General features: G+C 34.1%; 2 protein-coding genes across 4 annotated transcripts; one reads left to right on the top strand and one right to left on the bottom strand.

Annotated features, from left to right (window-relative positions):
• Positions 1-4250: 4250 nt before the first annotated feature.
• On the top strand, positions 4251-9043 carry LOC122584759 (mitoferrin). 3 transcript variants are annotated; one of them, XM_043756814.1, is made up of 10 exons: positions 4251-4403; positions 5469-6714; positions 6810-6928; positions 7094-7218; positions 7451-7550; positions 7643-7720; positions 8183-8266; positions 8449-8534; positions 8646-8792; positions 8862-9043. In XM_043756814.1, the coding sequence occupies exons 2-9, from the start codon at positions 5529-5531 to the stop codon at positions 8755-8757; spliced, it is 1890 nt and encodes a 629-aa protein (XP_043612749.1). In that variant the 5' UTR covers positions 4251-4403; positions 5469-5528; the 3' UTR covers positions 8758-8792; positions 8862-9043. The 3 variants fall into 3 exon arrangements, with proteins under 3 accessions (XP_043612749.1, XP_043612748.1, XP_043612750.1); XM_043756813.1 differs by having other exon boundaries at positions 8646-9043; XM_043756815.1 differs by lacking the exon at positions 4251-4403 and having other exon boundaries at positions 6290-6414; positions 6522-6714; positions 8646-9043.
• Positions 9044-11338: 2295 nt separating this feature from the next.
• On the bottom strand, positions 11339-14639 carry LOC122583722. The gene is made up of 2 exons (XM_043756101.1): positions 13029-14639; positions 11339-12329 (listed from the first exon to the last, which is right to left on the bottom strand). The coding sequence occupies exons 1-2, from the start codon at positions 14628-14630 to the stop codon at positions 12000-12002; spliced, it is 1932 nt and encodes a 643-aa protein (XP_043612036.1). The 5' UTR covers positions 14631-14639; the 3' UTR covers positions 11339-11999.
• Between the last annotated feature and the right edge of the window lie 1369 nt (positions 14640-16008).

Genomic DNA, 16008 nt, shown 5'->3' with positions numbered 1-16008 from the left:
ACTAATAGGCTTCTGTTGTGTGCTTATAAAATAAGAGCATATATGCACATGGATTAATTATCACATGTGGTTTTACCAAAAGGAGGGTGCCGACTGGACGATAGTGTTTGATCAATTTGATTCTGTATTGGTACCCAAAAAGGTGAATGATGCTAGGGAAACGAAGAATATAGACGAGGAAGTAGAAGTATTGTATTATAATGAAGGCTTGTATGGAGTTGTTGGTCGACTCCGCTTGTGGGAAGTTAATTATGTAAGTAGTTATATTACTCTGAATATTCTATAGCATCTATAGATATGCGCACATAATTGTATGCCTTATAGTAGTCTTATTGATTTTTCAAGGTATACTTACCTATCGCCCGAAACGATAATTGGTATTTGGCAAAGCTTGACCTCTTAAACTTTAAAGTAATGATTTATGATAGTAGGCATATACCTCGCCAAGAAGCTAGGGAATGGGGACTGTAGGGTACTGATGTGTCGTCATCAAAAAATGCTCATGCGGGGAGAACCATTGGTCGACAAGGCAGGAAAATCCGGACTTGTGTTTTTCTTTTTGGAACTTTAAGTAGATCACATTGCCATTCTCACGAGTTTCCTGAATATTTTGAAATTTTAGCTACTATTTTGAGCATAAGTTTATGGATGATGTATCAAGAAAAATATTCAATAGTGTGCAAAGGGTGAACCGAGTTTGTCTAGACATTACATCGAAACCTCCATCTACTATCGAATGGGAATAATACCTAGTGTTTCCTGTGGCTGACCCTAAAGAAGTCAACCTCATGGCAAATTAAGTGAAACAAGCAAATTTTATGCAGAATGAAAATATTTTGTTGCATGTAGAAGAATTTTGTAGAATGGGAATATGTTTGAACATTGTAACATTCACGATTTTTGATTTTAGTTGATTTGTAACTTGACATAATTAAATGAGAACGATTTCGTGAGTTATATGAATTATCGAACGTTTTGTCGTGCATTAACGTAACGTGAAATTTATCTGTGTTTACTGGTTCATTTTAGCGTTTAAATGATTAACGTTTAGCTATTTGACGAAATTAGCGGAGCGGAGCCTCAAAAATGAGACCCCAAGCCCGGCCGCCTCACACCCTCTCTCACATATCCTTCCATTCAATTACTTTACAAAAAAAAAATCTTATCTCTCCCTCCCATCATTCATTATCTTCTTCTTCCTCCCATCTACCTTAAATTCTCACCATAAATTCATAATAAATACTTGTTTCTTTGTTAGATTAACCAAGTAACATAAATCCTCATAATAATAATCATCATTTTGCAAGAATCTAGAGTTTTGAAGTGTTCATCCTTTCCAAGTTTCCAAGAATTTGAAATTTAAGTTCCGGGTTGTTTTGGTAAGTGAAATCTAGCTAAATCTCTCCATTTAATGTTATTGAACTTGTTTCTTAGTCGAATCTTATGAGTTCTTGGTTGATTTCGGGTCAAAAACAGGCTTGAGTCAAATTAGGGTTTCATTTAGGGTTTTGGTTGAATTAGAGGTGAATTCGGATTTGTATGATGTTATGGAATGAAACTTAGATGTGGGTTATGTTTATTTATGTTAAAGTATGTTTAATCATGCTTCAAAATGAGTCTTGTAACCTCCTAAATCGTTTTCAAGGTCAAAAACGAGGTTTAGAGGTTATTAGGTTCGTGCAGGGAAAATCAAGAACTTGCCCAGATTTTTGCTTGTTTCTGGCCAGGCGTAAGTTACACCAGTTTGGGTAGTAAGTTACGCCAGTTATAAAATTTGGGGCCGTAAGTTACGCCTAAGTGGTAGTAGGTTACGTCTATCTCTAAATGTCAATTTTGAACTAGCGTAGGTTATGCCCCATTGTGGCGTAGCTTACGCCCCCTCCCTTGAGTCACTTTTCAGATTTTCATTTGTTTTGCGCATCAGTTTTCAAACGTCAATAACTTTTGAACCGTAACTCTGTTTTAGACGTATGACCTATCGTTGGAATCGTGAGAGAGTCTACTTTTTCATAGTACAACTCTTGTAGATTGAATCCACCACTGTCTCCAGAAATGTTGTGTTAAAGTGTCCTTGTTTATATTCGGTTGAACCAATAAGACACTTTAGGATTGTAATGTAACTGAGTTGAGTCCCAATTGTCCTCTAAGGTTGATTTACTCTTCTAGAACCTAGATAAGGTTTGACACGTGATTTGTAATGTATATGTTTATAAGTGGTGAACGCTAAGTGATTATTGGACGTTATAACTCGATTATAACTTGTACTTATCCAATCAAGGTGAGTTTCGTAGCCCCATTTCCTCTTACATTTTGGGGTGAAAAGTGTACTCGTTTTACTTAAACGTTTTGACGATTTATTTGAAATGATTGATACTAGAAATGATTTGTTGAACGTAAATGTATGTTTTCCATGAACGTATTATTGAATGCTTGTTATGATGAATGATTGTAATAACGAGTAAGTCCACGATTAGTGGCATAACGTAAAGTCCATGTTGATGGCATAACGAGTAAGTCCACGATTAGTGGCATAACGTAAAGTCCATGTTGATGGCATAACGAGTAAGTCCACGATTGTGGCATAACGTTGTTGATAACGAAATTGTTTAACGTGTATGTTGTGTATGATCGATTGGTTGTAACGTAACGGTTGTTATCCCGACACTGTGATTTTAACGCTAAACCTACGAACTCACCAACTTTATGTTGACACGTTTTAGTACACTTTTCAGGAGAACAGGTTAATGGAAGACGTATTGGATGATTTATTGCTTGATTTGTGCTAGGATTGGACTTGGGCTAAGACTTCATGGATTCGTGATTCATAGTTCCCGATTATGGGTTATGCTTAGGATCATTTACCATCTTTAGAACTATTCTTTTGTAAACGTTTGATGGGCGCACTCTTTGTGCATTTTTGTATGATCTCGGATTTATAGTTGAATGAATTATGGATTGTCCAATCCTTTTAAATACATTTTAGATGATATCTACATAATTTTCATGTCGTGCTGTGCTTAGTATGTAACCCTCATGATTCCGCCTTGTTGGAGTGTTACAAACGTTCTATATGGATGTTTTGTTATACAAATCATGACCTTTCTTTACATGGTTTTCCTTTTTATTGCTCGTTGTTTGACAAATGGTCCTGTCATCTTTTTTTAGCAAGCGTAATGGCTATATAAGTTTCAACCCCGTGCAATATATAAAATGATTTGTGAGATTATAAACAGAGCCGAAAACTGCGGTAAAGAAAACCACAATGTGAAATTGTAATGAATGATGGAGAAACAAACTTATCGTAATGCACAAGGCATTTTGGACGCCACATCACTCATGTGTTATTGTCTGGTTTTGAACCACACTGGATGCTCTGGCTTGTAAAGTCTGATCTGACTACAAGCGTCAAACATCAGCCAGTCAACTCTGAACACGCTAGATACCGTAATCTAGCCAATTGTTTTTCTAAGTGTTCATTAAGTAACCAACCAAATCAAAATGCAAGTTTTGCAATTTGTTTTGTTACTAAGAAAAAACTCATTTTTTATATCTAGCATGTGTTTTTAGCTCTATAGCATTTTAAATTTTACTAATAACAAATATGAAAACTATCACCAATATATTATTAGTGTTATATAATTCAGGTTATAATTCAGCTACTTGTGTCATCTCACATGTAATCTATCATATATGCATACAAACTACTAATGTAGATATGGTTACCGTACCTTACCGAAAAATAATGATATTGACACCGAGTTCGTCGAAAATTAAAAACCAAATCGAATCTTAAATTGGTACCAAACCACAACCAATTTTCAAATTGTTTTTGCCCAGTCACTTTTCATAGTTTTTACAGCTTTGTTTCCACATCGTTGATTGACCATTTTTAAGAATTTTCAGGTTGTTTTAACAACTTGGTTTAATATCTTTTCAACTTGTTTTAATGGTTTCTAGCCCTGTTTTAACATCTTTTATATAGTTTTATTTTTTCAACTATAATACATTAAAAAGTGCATTTAGTTGTGTATAAAACTCTTTGTTTTTTTAAAAATTGTATTTTCAAGAAAACATATAAAATAAAATTAGAGTTTTTCTCTGAAAATTTCCAAGAAAATAAAAAATATTATTGAAAATAATACTTTTAGGATCGATAATGATATGATAATCCTTGTAAAATTAGAAAAATCCTTTTACTATATCGACTTATCGAGTAAAGCGTAATACACGGTTAGCTTTACCATCCTAAGATTTCCTTTGATTTCTACTCACTAATCAAAACCTCCACTAAACCCACACACACCTTCAACTTACATAAATGTTTCTTCAATTAATAAAATGAATCAAACATCAAATTCTATGCTGCCGCTCCGATCTTCATCGCAATCCGACAATCCATCCAGGTTACTCTTCCTGCCCTTTTTTAATTCCCACTTTTATCCGGAATTTTTGAATATAGAATATCTGGATTATATCAAGTAGTATTACTGATTGCATTTCTGTAACTCGATATAAATTATGTCTTTACTACTTGGATATAATCTTGGAAGGAATGTGGTTAATCCTATTGAGCTGTCCATTTGACTTTTTTTTTTTTCTTGTGATTTATGTATTCCCTAGGTTTTGACTTGCTTTAGTGTGTGTGTGTGTGTATATATTTGACTTGGATTATTGGTTCACAAACTTTCAATTCATACATATCGTATGTGGGTTGGTTTTTTTTGTTTACGTCAACCGTCAGATACATACAAGAGCAACGAATCGAAAGTTTGGCACATACAAAATGTGACAAGTTGACACATATAAGACCTGATCTTGTGGTTGCCTATTGGAGTCATTACTCATTAGAGGCCGACTATTTGTGGTTTAATGATAACTTGTTAGCAAGTATGGAATATGTACACGCGAGGGGTGAGATTTTGTGGCCAATCGTGACTTAGTGGCTTGATGCCGTAATAAGATTTCTTGGTTCGAACCTCCATAGGCAAACATCTTAGGGGTGTCCTGGGAAAGTGTTTGGGAACATCTGGATAGGAAAACTTCATTCATTTTACACAAAGAGATTAAGATTTAGAACTAGATTACACCGATTGTGTTTAAATCCTTTAGGCCACCCTAAGTTTGATATGATGCTTCATTTGCACACGTGAATGGTTCTCCCTTTGTAGTGAGTGAAATAACTAATTGGTTAAAGCCGTTTATTGCTTGTATTTAGAATGCAGAGAAGAGAGAGATAGAGAGGGGAGGACAAAATGGCATAGTGACAAACATTCGTATAATTACAAGAGGATGCAAAGACTTATTTATGTGGTGCATGTGATGTCGATGCGATTTATGATATTTGCTGTCTTGTTTTTGATAAAAAAAAATTGTTTTATGTGCAATAAGTTACCAACATTTTGATTTGCCTATATGTATATTAGTAATAAATTTAGTAAGATTGATAATGATGAGATTTCATTCTGCAGTTGTATTTTCCCCTCTACAATCGTTCTTCTCCAAGGAGATTCTTGAGTTGTATCACACTAATGACTAAGGGAGCTCGATCTCGTAAACCATCCATCAATTATAGATATAACTCTCATGAAGGAGCTATTTTTGATCTTGTGGATGTTCCCCGTGAAGATTATGCTCCCACTTCTAATGATAATACCAGAAAACCTGCTAACCAAACTGAAGTGACGCCACCTATAGTATGCACAGCTGATCTCATATCAGGAGCCTGCCAATTATGGAATTTTGCCGCCTCGTCTCTTCCTGTTTTACATCATAGGCAATCAACACAAAACAATGAGAGCCTTCAGAAAGAAAATATGTTTTATTATCCAGCCGAGCATGGAAATATCGTTGGATCTGTATCTTCTGAGGGTCAGAATGTCTTGGTCAGTTTAAAAGCTGATAGTCACGTTTTACCCACAGCAAATGTGCAAAATACCTTAGGCTTTTTACATGTAACCGAAAAGCTTTCTTCTTTTGATTGTGACAGTGTGCGTCAAATTTACCATCACGCTTTGAGAAGTCTGGATACTGGTTCTGGCACGGTGGACCTATCTGGCACAGAAAAGCGGGTTTCTAGTGTGAGGATCTCATGTGGATTGCAAAATATGTATGTATGGATGAGCACGATACAGCTTCTGAGACCAACTGAGCATTGTAAAAGTAGAACAGATTATTGCTATAATGCTGGAGAAACAAGTAATGTTGAAGTAAATACTCGAGATAACATTACTAGACCTGATAATGGTATGACTACGATAAATGATGTTGGCGACAATGAAGTAGCCAACACTCAGGAATCTGAGTCACAGGAAAATACTAGCAATATGTTAAAAATAAAGGTGGAATGTACGTCTTTGTGCTCGGATTATCTTCTTAGTTCTATACAGGATGCAGAAGCAGATGATAGTGATTCAGGTATGAGTTCTTATTTAAATTCTCGACAGGAGAAAGAGGATGACTTATGTGAGTCCATAGAGAGTCAAGAAAGTCATTTTGTCAATCAGGAAAATTCTGCTGTGCAGATCTTTCCATCATCATTGTATAAACCACAGTATGGACTTGCAAAGCAAGAACATGCTTATGCTGGAGCATTTGCTGGTGTATTTGTCAGTCTGTGTTTGCATCCAATTGATACAGTTAAGACTGTCATTCAGTCTGGCCATACCGAACAAAGATCTATTCAATATATCGGCAGATCAATAATCTCTGAAAGAGGTAATTTGGAGAAACCAAGGATGGCTTTACTCATACAATACTCTTATTAAAGAGCATGCAGTAAACTGATTATGAGTTTATAACCTTATTTTCAGGTTTATCTGGACTTTACCGGGGAATTACAAGCAATATTGCTTCTTCAGCACCAATTTCAGCAATTTATACTTTCAGTTATGAATCGGTAAAGGGGGCTCTGCTTCCTCTTGTGGCCAAGGTAAAGGACTTGCTTTTGTATACTTACTTTAGTAGTTTAGTTACATGTGCATTGTAAAAATGTCTTTATTATATAATGTGATGTTAAAGGGCAGTGTCTACAATAAAAATTTGCCTTTGAAAAGCGTTTCTATGTGTTTTCATAGACTTCACAAAAATAATGCAGGAATATCATTCATTGGCCCACTGTGTGGCTGGAGGCTGTGCAAGTGTTGCTACTTCATTTGTTTTTACTCCAAGTGAAAGAATAAAGCAGCAGATGCAAGTTGGCTCACATTATCATAGCTGTTGGTAATCTTTTATAGTCCTGTTCTTAATGTTTGACATCACAGTTGCAACATTGACTGTTACAATCATATATGTATTTTTGTGTGGTTTGTTTATATTCTTTATATGCTTAGTGCAATCTCTGTCAATGAAATCAGAAAGTATAAGTGACTTTTAACTAATTTCTGTTTTCATCTGATATGTTTTTTTTTTTTTTTTGATGAGCTTATTTGTGTATTCATCATGTGTTTTACAGGAATGCCTTGTTAGGAATCGTAAGGAAAGGAGGCTTTTTATCATTATACAATGGGTGGGGAGCTGTACTCTGTAGGAATGTTCCCCATTCTATCATCAAGGTTATATAGTTTGACTTAAGTTGTGTTCTCGTTTTGTACTTGTGTCTTATGCTCAATGTTTCTCATATTTACTTTGAAATTTATGATGGCAGTTCTATACATATGAAAGTTTAAAGAATGTGATGGTCGCTTCACAGCAGCGACATGCTCAGCCAACCACGATATCAACGGTTTGTTTTTTACTATTGAGTGATACCAAGCATCGTATTTCTTCTGAATTAAGATATGTTCAATTGTTCATTTTTCCAGGCTGCAGTTTATGTTATCTATGTATCATAGTTGTTGGTTAACTGCTACAAAAAAACTTTATGAACTACAGTACACGTTGACTATTCAACTTAAGCATGGTTAGGGTTCAGACCAAATGACACATATTTTTTTTTTCTTTTTGTCTTATGATTTGAAAACCGAGAAAGTCTTGCCAAATGCCAAATACGTTTTGATGGCATTGCCAAACACATTTTCATTTTGTTGCCAAACAAAGACAGCAAGACCATTTACATTACAAAAATGATAAACAAGTGTAACCAAATGAGGCCGCCTACATTTTGTGTTGAAAAATATGTTGGTGCATGTAGGTAATACCATTTGTTTACTCCAGTTTATAAGTTATAGATTGTGTTTTTTTATAGCTATTTTGTGGAGGATTAGCTGGATCTACTGCTGCTTTATTTACAACTCCTTTTGATGTGGTGAAGACAAGATTGCAGACACAGGTATGTATCTGCCTACAACTTCTGATGTAGTTGCTTTATTTACTACTATTATTCTCTCTTGTAAATGTCACAAGAATGAAGATGTGATTTTGAATTTCGTTTACTTCATTTGAACGAGTAAAGATGTGACCCACATAAACACAGTGGAGATTGTAAATTTGTTTTTTGTGGCTTTCGCGTAGATACCTGGATCCGTAAACCGCTATAATGGTGTGTACAACACTTTCAGAGACATAGCTCAGCGTGAAGGCTTTAAAGGTCTATATAGGTATTTACCTCTAAATAGTATTGATTCAACACAAAAATACATACACAATCCCGTTTGTTGATATTCTTGCATTTTACTAATGGGTAGATGGATCTTATATGTAATCATCAGGGGTTTGACTCCAAGATTGGCCATGTACATGACTCAGGGAGCACTTTTCTTTGCATCTTACGAGTCATTTAAAAAGTTATTTTCTTTGGAAGCTACTCAACTCGAATCTTAATCTGAGGGTTGATACATTGCCTAGCTAACATATAGGTTGTTCGCCTTTGAAACTTTTTTGGTTGATCTCGACTCGAGAAACCTAATTTTGGGTATTTTATGCAGGTGATGATTATGTTGATTCTTTTAGGTGTTATAGATATAACTCATGTAAGATTAGAAACTGAAATTCATTTTGAGTGCATAATATGTGTAAAGAGAGGGATGACAAAAGGGAAGACAGTTTAAAGAGGAAACAATTCGATTTGTAGAATTTTTGTGGAAATGTTAGCTACCGATTTTTGTCATGTGTTATGTGTATATCATATAATTATTGTTGGATATTATCTTTTGCATGCAGCTTAAAGTTACAATGAAAGTTAAAGTGAATGCTATGGTACTGGACTACTAGTTAAAGTAACTGAGAAACGATGTAAAGGACCATACCTAAGCCCATTCATCTTTAGCCTTTATCAACCGGTATTATACAGCATAAAATAAATATAAGTAAGTTGAGAATTACATATAAATGGACAACTAACTTATTATTGGTTTTATTGATTAGTAACACGACTAACATGATATAACATAGATTACGAAAGAAGTTTGGTAAATATAGCTATGTTTGAACATAGTAAAGTGTTGTACTTATAAGCTGTATATTTATCTTCATCAAAACAGTTATTTTTATATAAAGTATTTTTTATTACTTGTTAACCATTTGGGGCTATGAACCATATCACGTAATACTATTACTATTATTATAACTAGTATAAGATGAGATTAAGGTTTAAACATTACTTATCTCCATTATACTAACGTCACAAAACATGTATAGGTTTTTTTTTTTTTAAATTATAACAAAGGAGAATTTCATAGAAAGCTAGCGGGAAACTAAGGGCGTATTTGGTTCACAAAATATTTTTGGATGGAATGAAATCTGTTGAAGGAATTAGAATCTGATGGAATGAAATTTGACGGAATGTTTTTCATTTTTTAAAGATTTAAGTGAGAGATGGAATGAGATTCCTTCCCCAATCCCTATGGAATGAAGATTCCATCAAATGAGGGAATGTTGACATTTCAACGGAATGATATTCCTTCATCATTTAGCAACTAAACGCATTAAGGAATGAAATACAATTATAATTCCATCAAATTCTATCAGATTCTGCAAACCAAACACGACCTAAAGGAAACCTCATACAAACCAAATAAAGTACAATCTAAAGTCACCAAAATTACAAAAACAAAATAAAAATCTATTGTCATACTACACATTTACATACATATTTGACACATTCTAGATGTGATTAGTTTGCTATGTGGTACTCCCTCATTATTCTTAAAATAATTGTTTTTCTGAAAAACATAAAAATTTAAGAGATACTTAATAATTGCAAAATGTTATAACAAGGTTACAATACTATCTTTATTTTTTTCAAAAATAAATTTCTGAAAATCCATATTATAAAAAGTTGTATCTAAAATAGAATGGTAAAGTTAACATTTTGTTTTCAAAAGTAGACTGTTGTTTTTAAAGAACCCAAAATTAAAGTATGAACCCTTATTTAACAAAGGAAGTACTGTATAATAAAATAATGTGTCGATATAAAAAAGCAAAACTCATAGTTTGAGATTATTAAATTAGAGAGCTTATTGGTAATCGGTTCTTTAGTTAATAAAATATATTCCACAACCATAATTTTTGGTGATAATTTAATGAGGAGATGCATTTCAAATAACTCGACTTGTTTTGGCGCTTTTAATCAAAAGATAAAATAATTTCCTGGTTTGGTTTGAATCTTGTCATGCTATTGGAATAGTAATGTGTTTTCCAAATCCTCCATAGTCCATACCTTTTGCGTTTAATATATGTTCATTGATGGATTTGATTCCTATTTTTCAAACTAAATCATTAAACAAACACTATAAAGTTATAAACCAACACTCTAACCACAACCTTTAACTATTTTTTGGCGAAAAACAATATATAATATGTTGATAAACCCCAATAAGTCAATAACCCATAATCAACGAATGTTAAAAAAAGAGCGAGAAAAACATGAAACTGTTGAGATTATACTAACTATACGATAGCTTGAACCAATTAGAAACACTAATGACCATACTTAAATCTAATATTAAGAAGGCATTATTGTAAATCGAGGACGATAGTTGAGCTGTGTGACAACCTTAAATCCACCAACTAACCTTTTTTAAGATACATATTTAAAATGCTCTTTAATTCTTTATTACTATTATATGTGTTAACTTGTTGTAGTGATAAACAAGTGAAATGAATGTCATTATTATGATTCCTTATAAGAAAACAAAATAATGGGGTAGCAATTATTTATCCGCAACCACATAAACTTTATTATGCAAATGTATAGTTGGTAAACCTAGTAAAAATTTCAATTAACAAAAGAATAAAATGTTACCTTGTGAAGGCCTATGGTCTGGAGTCTGGACCACATTCCTTTCCTTGAAACCACCACGAATAAAGAAAACACTTTCTCTTTTCTACTATTTGGTTAGTAACAAACTAACAATTAACAAAAAATCAGAATTGCAAATTCCCCAATACTTTCGTTCATACATTTGTTCAACAAAAAACTTGCACAGTTTGTATAACAGACCAAGATTTTATTTATCATTCCAGAGACACAAATATTCCTCCATGAGTGGTCTAAAACCTGGATGCAAATAGGACATTTTTCTGGAAATAATTTCCAGTTCATCTATACCACTAATAGTCCCTAAATATACAAGTTACATAAACTAAAACTGAAAAAATTGCACTACAATCTACTATAGAAAATTATGACTACATTTCCCCTCTCCAAAAATGCCAATAATATAAACAATGTTGTTTCCTCCCATGATCTGATTCCTCTGTTACTGACCTTGTAAAGTTTATGTCATGAGCTGACACGGAACTCAGATCTTGCACAACCATAGCTTCGGTTTGACGCTCGATGAAGGATCATTTGACTTATCGAACCACTTCATTTGACTTTTCGTGATAAAGTAACCATACTTCTTGTGAAAATGCTAAAAAGAACACTAAATAATATTTAATTTCGCCCTTTTTTATAAACATTGCTCCTTATATCACAAAGTGTACTTTTCTCTTCTGCATTTTCACAAAAACTATGGCTATTTGCTACAACAAGTCAATAGCTCCATTCGGGCCAACCAGTTCTCCCATGAACTGAAATTGGGACTTTTGATCACCCTTTTCAAGCACCAATTTTAGGTTCATGCTCGTGACATTGGAGAAAACGGTGGGTTAACTACAAAGGTAGGTTGGTTTTCATTAATATTCTTACTTGGTTTTCTTTTCTCACCTTCTGCCACAGCCTCAATCAAGTGTTTGACTTCATCTTCAATGAAAACTCTTAATGAATCACATTGCATCATCTGTCTGTTCATATCCTCACTATTGGTGATAGAGGCTTCTTTTCCGTGCAATATAGCAACACATATGGAGAAAGCTTGTAGTGAGCTTAGTTTCGCATGGAAATCAACTGCATAGTGTCCCTCCTCGGTCAACTTCATGGTCAAATCCGGTGTGTTTTCTCTAGTTCCCTGTATCATTAAAATTACTCTGCTTCAGTTAAAAAAGCAAATGAGATTTAATACCTAATAGGAACTGTACTAGATAGGTTTGCTGGCCCCAAGAATACAAAACAAGAAATTATTCTACATTCATATCTTAAGAAAACCCATACTATGAGCTATAGAAGATGAGTGTTTATGCTGTTTAAAGCTGTAATAATAGACAAAAAAAATATGCAATGGTCTAGCATATAACGATTATTCAAATAATCACTAAATACCCAAGGATGCCAGTTTGTGAGGAAAGGATACATGTTGGGTGAAGCGGGATGGCAAGTTTCTCACTTATGCTAGAAGACGGAGTAAATACAAAATTTTAGTTTAGCATTAGATGATCAGTCTTGTTCAGCTGGTATGAAAACTGATTATACAAACTAATTGCTGGACCTGTGAATACTAGACACATTCATCCAAACACTGTGAACAGATTATGGACCATTTCAAAACACGAATCTAAACATCCTCCAAGTTTCGGATGGACAGTAATCAAGGATGTAGCTGGTATTTATGAAACTAGTTACAATGACTAAATTGTTCAAAGTTACACTACGGACTTTTAACACATCAACGTGATTAATCATATTCTCATAAATCATACACTAAAGTTAGTCATAAAAAGCTCCAAGTAACTATGGACTTGTAATGATTTTAATCAAGTACAAGCTTTACCTTTAAGAAAATTTCCACGGGTTGGTTTCTGTAAACTTCATTTCTTGTATCTGGATTGCCATAAACAAGAAGGGGGCAGCCCATATCCCATCCTCCACAATCACAACCTCCACCCAATCTCCACCGTTCAAGTAATGGCGAGACCCTGTGAGTTTCATCACTTGGCAAACCATGGGTACCTGATGGGATCACGACACTAACTTTTGCCGGGGTTAAACAAGAAGAGTTGGTTATTCTTTCCTCTAACTCCATACGAGAAAGATTAAGCAAATTATCATTTCGCGTATCATCTCTCTTGTATCTTACGCTCTCTCTCTTCCTGGATGGAAACTGTAAGACAATGGCTGCAGACTCAAGGTCTGGATGTAAATCTGCTATAGGCCATGGATTTGAGCTCAGCAAATTACTCTGGATGTTGAGTTTTGCTTGATCAATTACCTCATTTGACTCTTCTTTTGTATTCAAGCCCTCAGGTTGTTGTGTAACAGTTTGTCTTGGACGTGCCAGGTCATACAACACAAATTCAGTAAGCATAGAGTTGTTGAAAGCACCTGCATTTAACACTTCGGTACATAGATAACAAGAAACTTGCATTTGGGCCATCATCAAGAACTCTTTACTTCTATGATCTTTGGATCCACGTCCACTAGCATTGCTTTTTCTTTTATTCTGAGCCATGTGAAATGTATATATCCAGCTGAAACCATCTTCCGTGTTCCATTTCTTTGCCACCCAAACATCATGTGGATTCTTTACGGAGAATTCAAAATAAGGAACCCCATTTTTGTTCCTCATTTTAAGGGAGCCGCTTAAGTGAGCTGGCGTAGCAGATGACGACGTGATTGAGCTACATGAATCTTTCTTGATACACTGAGAATCACCCTCCGTGTTGGAAAAATCATTAAGCAAGGACTTTCTTAATGTACTATTCCTTAATGATGATGTTGCTTCACTAGGTTCTTCAACTGCAGAACCCAAAGGACTTTTGTGAGACTTCGACTTCGTGAAGGGGTCAAGCATCTTTCTAAAAGGACTAAAACGAGTTTTGGAGGATTCATCAGATCTGGTTGGAGACTGTGGCATTGCTAATTTAGCAGATAGAGATTTGTTTAAAGGGATTCTCTTTGAGAGATTCTCTTTGTTGACTGAACTAGTAGACATACCTAAAGATGAACTTGTAAATGAGCCTAACGAACTATTATCCTCATCTGAACTACACAATGAATCAACTATTTCAAACGAAAAAGGAGCAGCATTTCTTCTTGAAACTGCAATCTTTTTCCTACCTTCAGTTTCATGCTCTTTGATTCTACTCATTTTACCTAATTCTCTGGAGCTCTGATACACAGAACCCCTTCTCGGTGTTTCATCGGCTTCTAACCTAATCGATGGAACAGCTTTACACGATGCACTACGATAACGATTGAAGCTAATTTCTGTAAATTCCTTATTTTGAATCAAACATACGTCATTTCGTGACTTGGGTTTCTTTCTAACCTTTTTCTTTTCGGTATTTGAATGTCGAGGCGATACAAGAACAGTGTTAGGACTTCCATCTACAACACAATACTTCTCAAAATCCAGTTTTAAATCTTGACCCATTTATAAATCTGCAATCTTTAACAAATAAAACACCACAAAGTCAAATTTCTGCTACAAAAACTAAAACCAACAAACAACAAAACAACATTCATGATTCATGAAAAAAAAAAGATTTACCCATGTTACTCTTTGATCTCATTATACTAAAACCAAAATAATATCAGTAAAATTAGCTACTTTCACAGTCAGAGACCTCTATTTCTAACAATGCATGAAGCTCACATTTTTGAAGTAAAAAAAAGTTAACCAAAATAACATTCAAGCCCTGTTTTTCAATGCCAACAAAACATAAACCACACAAGATCTTTCTTTGAGGCAAAGTATCAAACAAGTGGAAGACATAATGATAAATAAAGAAACAAATTATTTAATAAAAGCAATATAACTACATACTTATGTCACTTGCATTTGAAGGCAAACCAAACACTAATGATTGTTTGAAGATCTGGCAAGTACCCCACTGGATCTTAAAGAGTAAACACTAAAGTATATATGCCAAACACTCACATATTCACACAAAAATCACAAATTTATTGAAGAAAAACTTATAAAGCTTCAATCTTTAGATACCCATTTGCATACATTGTTCATAACAAAATACAGTAAATGATGCATAACAAAAAGTACAAAATAAACTATGTGTTTAGTGTGTGAAACAGAGAGAGAGAGAAAGAGAGAGCATGCCTTTGTAATGCTAGTGTTGATGGGCCTTTTTTTTACAACTATATGTATATGTATATCTATATATTTTTATATAAATAATTGTATATGATGAGCTCACTCACAGTCTCTTATTGATACAATAAGACACAGAGAGAGTGTAGTGTGAGAGACATAGAGCTGCCATGCTTTGTGACTTGTGTCTCCTAAAAGCATCTTCTTTCTTTTGACTGGACTTCTTTTGTAACAAAACTTCATTCTGGACTAATGTTTACTTATTTACCCTCTAATTTTGATAATGTTGCAAGTTAACCCTATGTTAAAAAAGAATCTGGCTTTACTGCAGGTGAATCTTTGTTGTAAGTTTTCTTCTATTTGATGAAAGTTATGTTAATGTTACATTTGCTATTTAGGTATGGTGGTTGGTTTGTGTCTGATTAATAATTATTTGGACATACGAAGTTGTGCCTTTAAGTCCTAGCATCTATCCACATGGACCTAACATGTTATAAACTTTAACTTTTTGTGTGTTAGAATTATTAACTTGTTAAGTATTATAGTTGTAATCGAATTATTATTTATTCAGGGGCCGATGTTAAATGAACCAAACTAGTAAATGTTAGTAATGATTTGATTTTTTTTATCTTAATTGTTAGAAAGTTATTTATTTTCTACACAAAAAAATATCCCGACATTTTGCCCGAGTAACCCATACTTT

The sequence above is a fragment of the Erigeron canadensis genome, chromosome 1 (genome assembly GCF_010389155.1).
Source record: "Erigeron canadensis isolate Cc75 chromosome 1, C_canadensis_v1, whole genome shotgun sequence".
Lineage (NCBI taxonomy): Eukaryota > Viridiplantae > Streptophyta > Magnoliopsida > Asterales > Asteraceae > Erigeron > Erigeron canadensis.
Note: the sequence above shows the minus strand (reverse complement) of the source record. Positions and strands in the feature narration are given on the sequence as shown.

Bases quoted from the DNA above. Each gene is read 5' to 3' on its own strand.
- LOC122584759 (XM_043756814.1), top strand. From the start codon at position 5,529: ATGACTAAGGGAGCTCGATCTCGTAAACCATCCATCAATTATAGATAT. The intron at 6,715-6,809 runs GTAATTTGGAGA...CCTTATTTTCAG, and splicing joins ATCAATAATCTCTGAAAGAG to GTTTATCTGGACTTTACCGG. The intron at 6,929-7,093 runs GTAAAGGACTTG...AAAATAATGCAG, and splicing joins TGCTTCCTCTTGTGGCCAAG to GAATATCATTCATTGGCCCA.
- LOC122583722 (XM_043756101.1), bottom strand. From the start codon at position 14,630: ATGGGTCAAGATTTAAAACTGGATTTTGAGAAGTATTGTGTTGTAGAT. The intron at 12,330-13,028 runs GTAAAGCTTGTA...TTAATGATACAG, and splicing joins CCGTGGAAATTTTCTTAAAG to GGAACTAGAGAAAACACACC.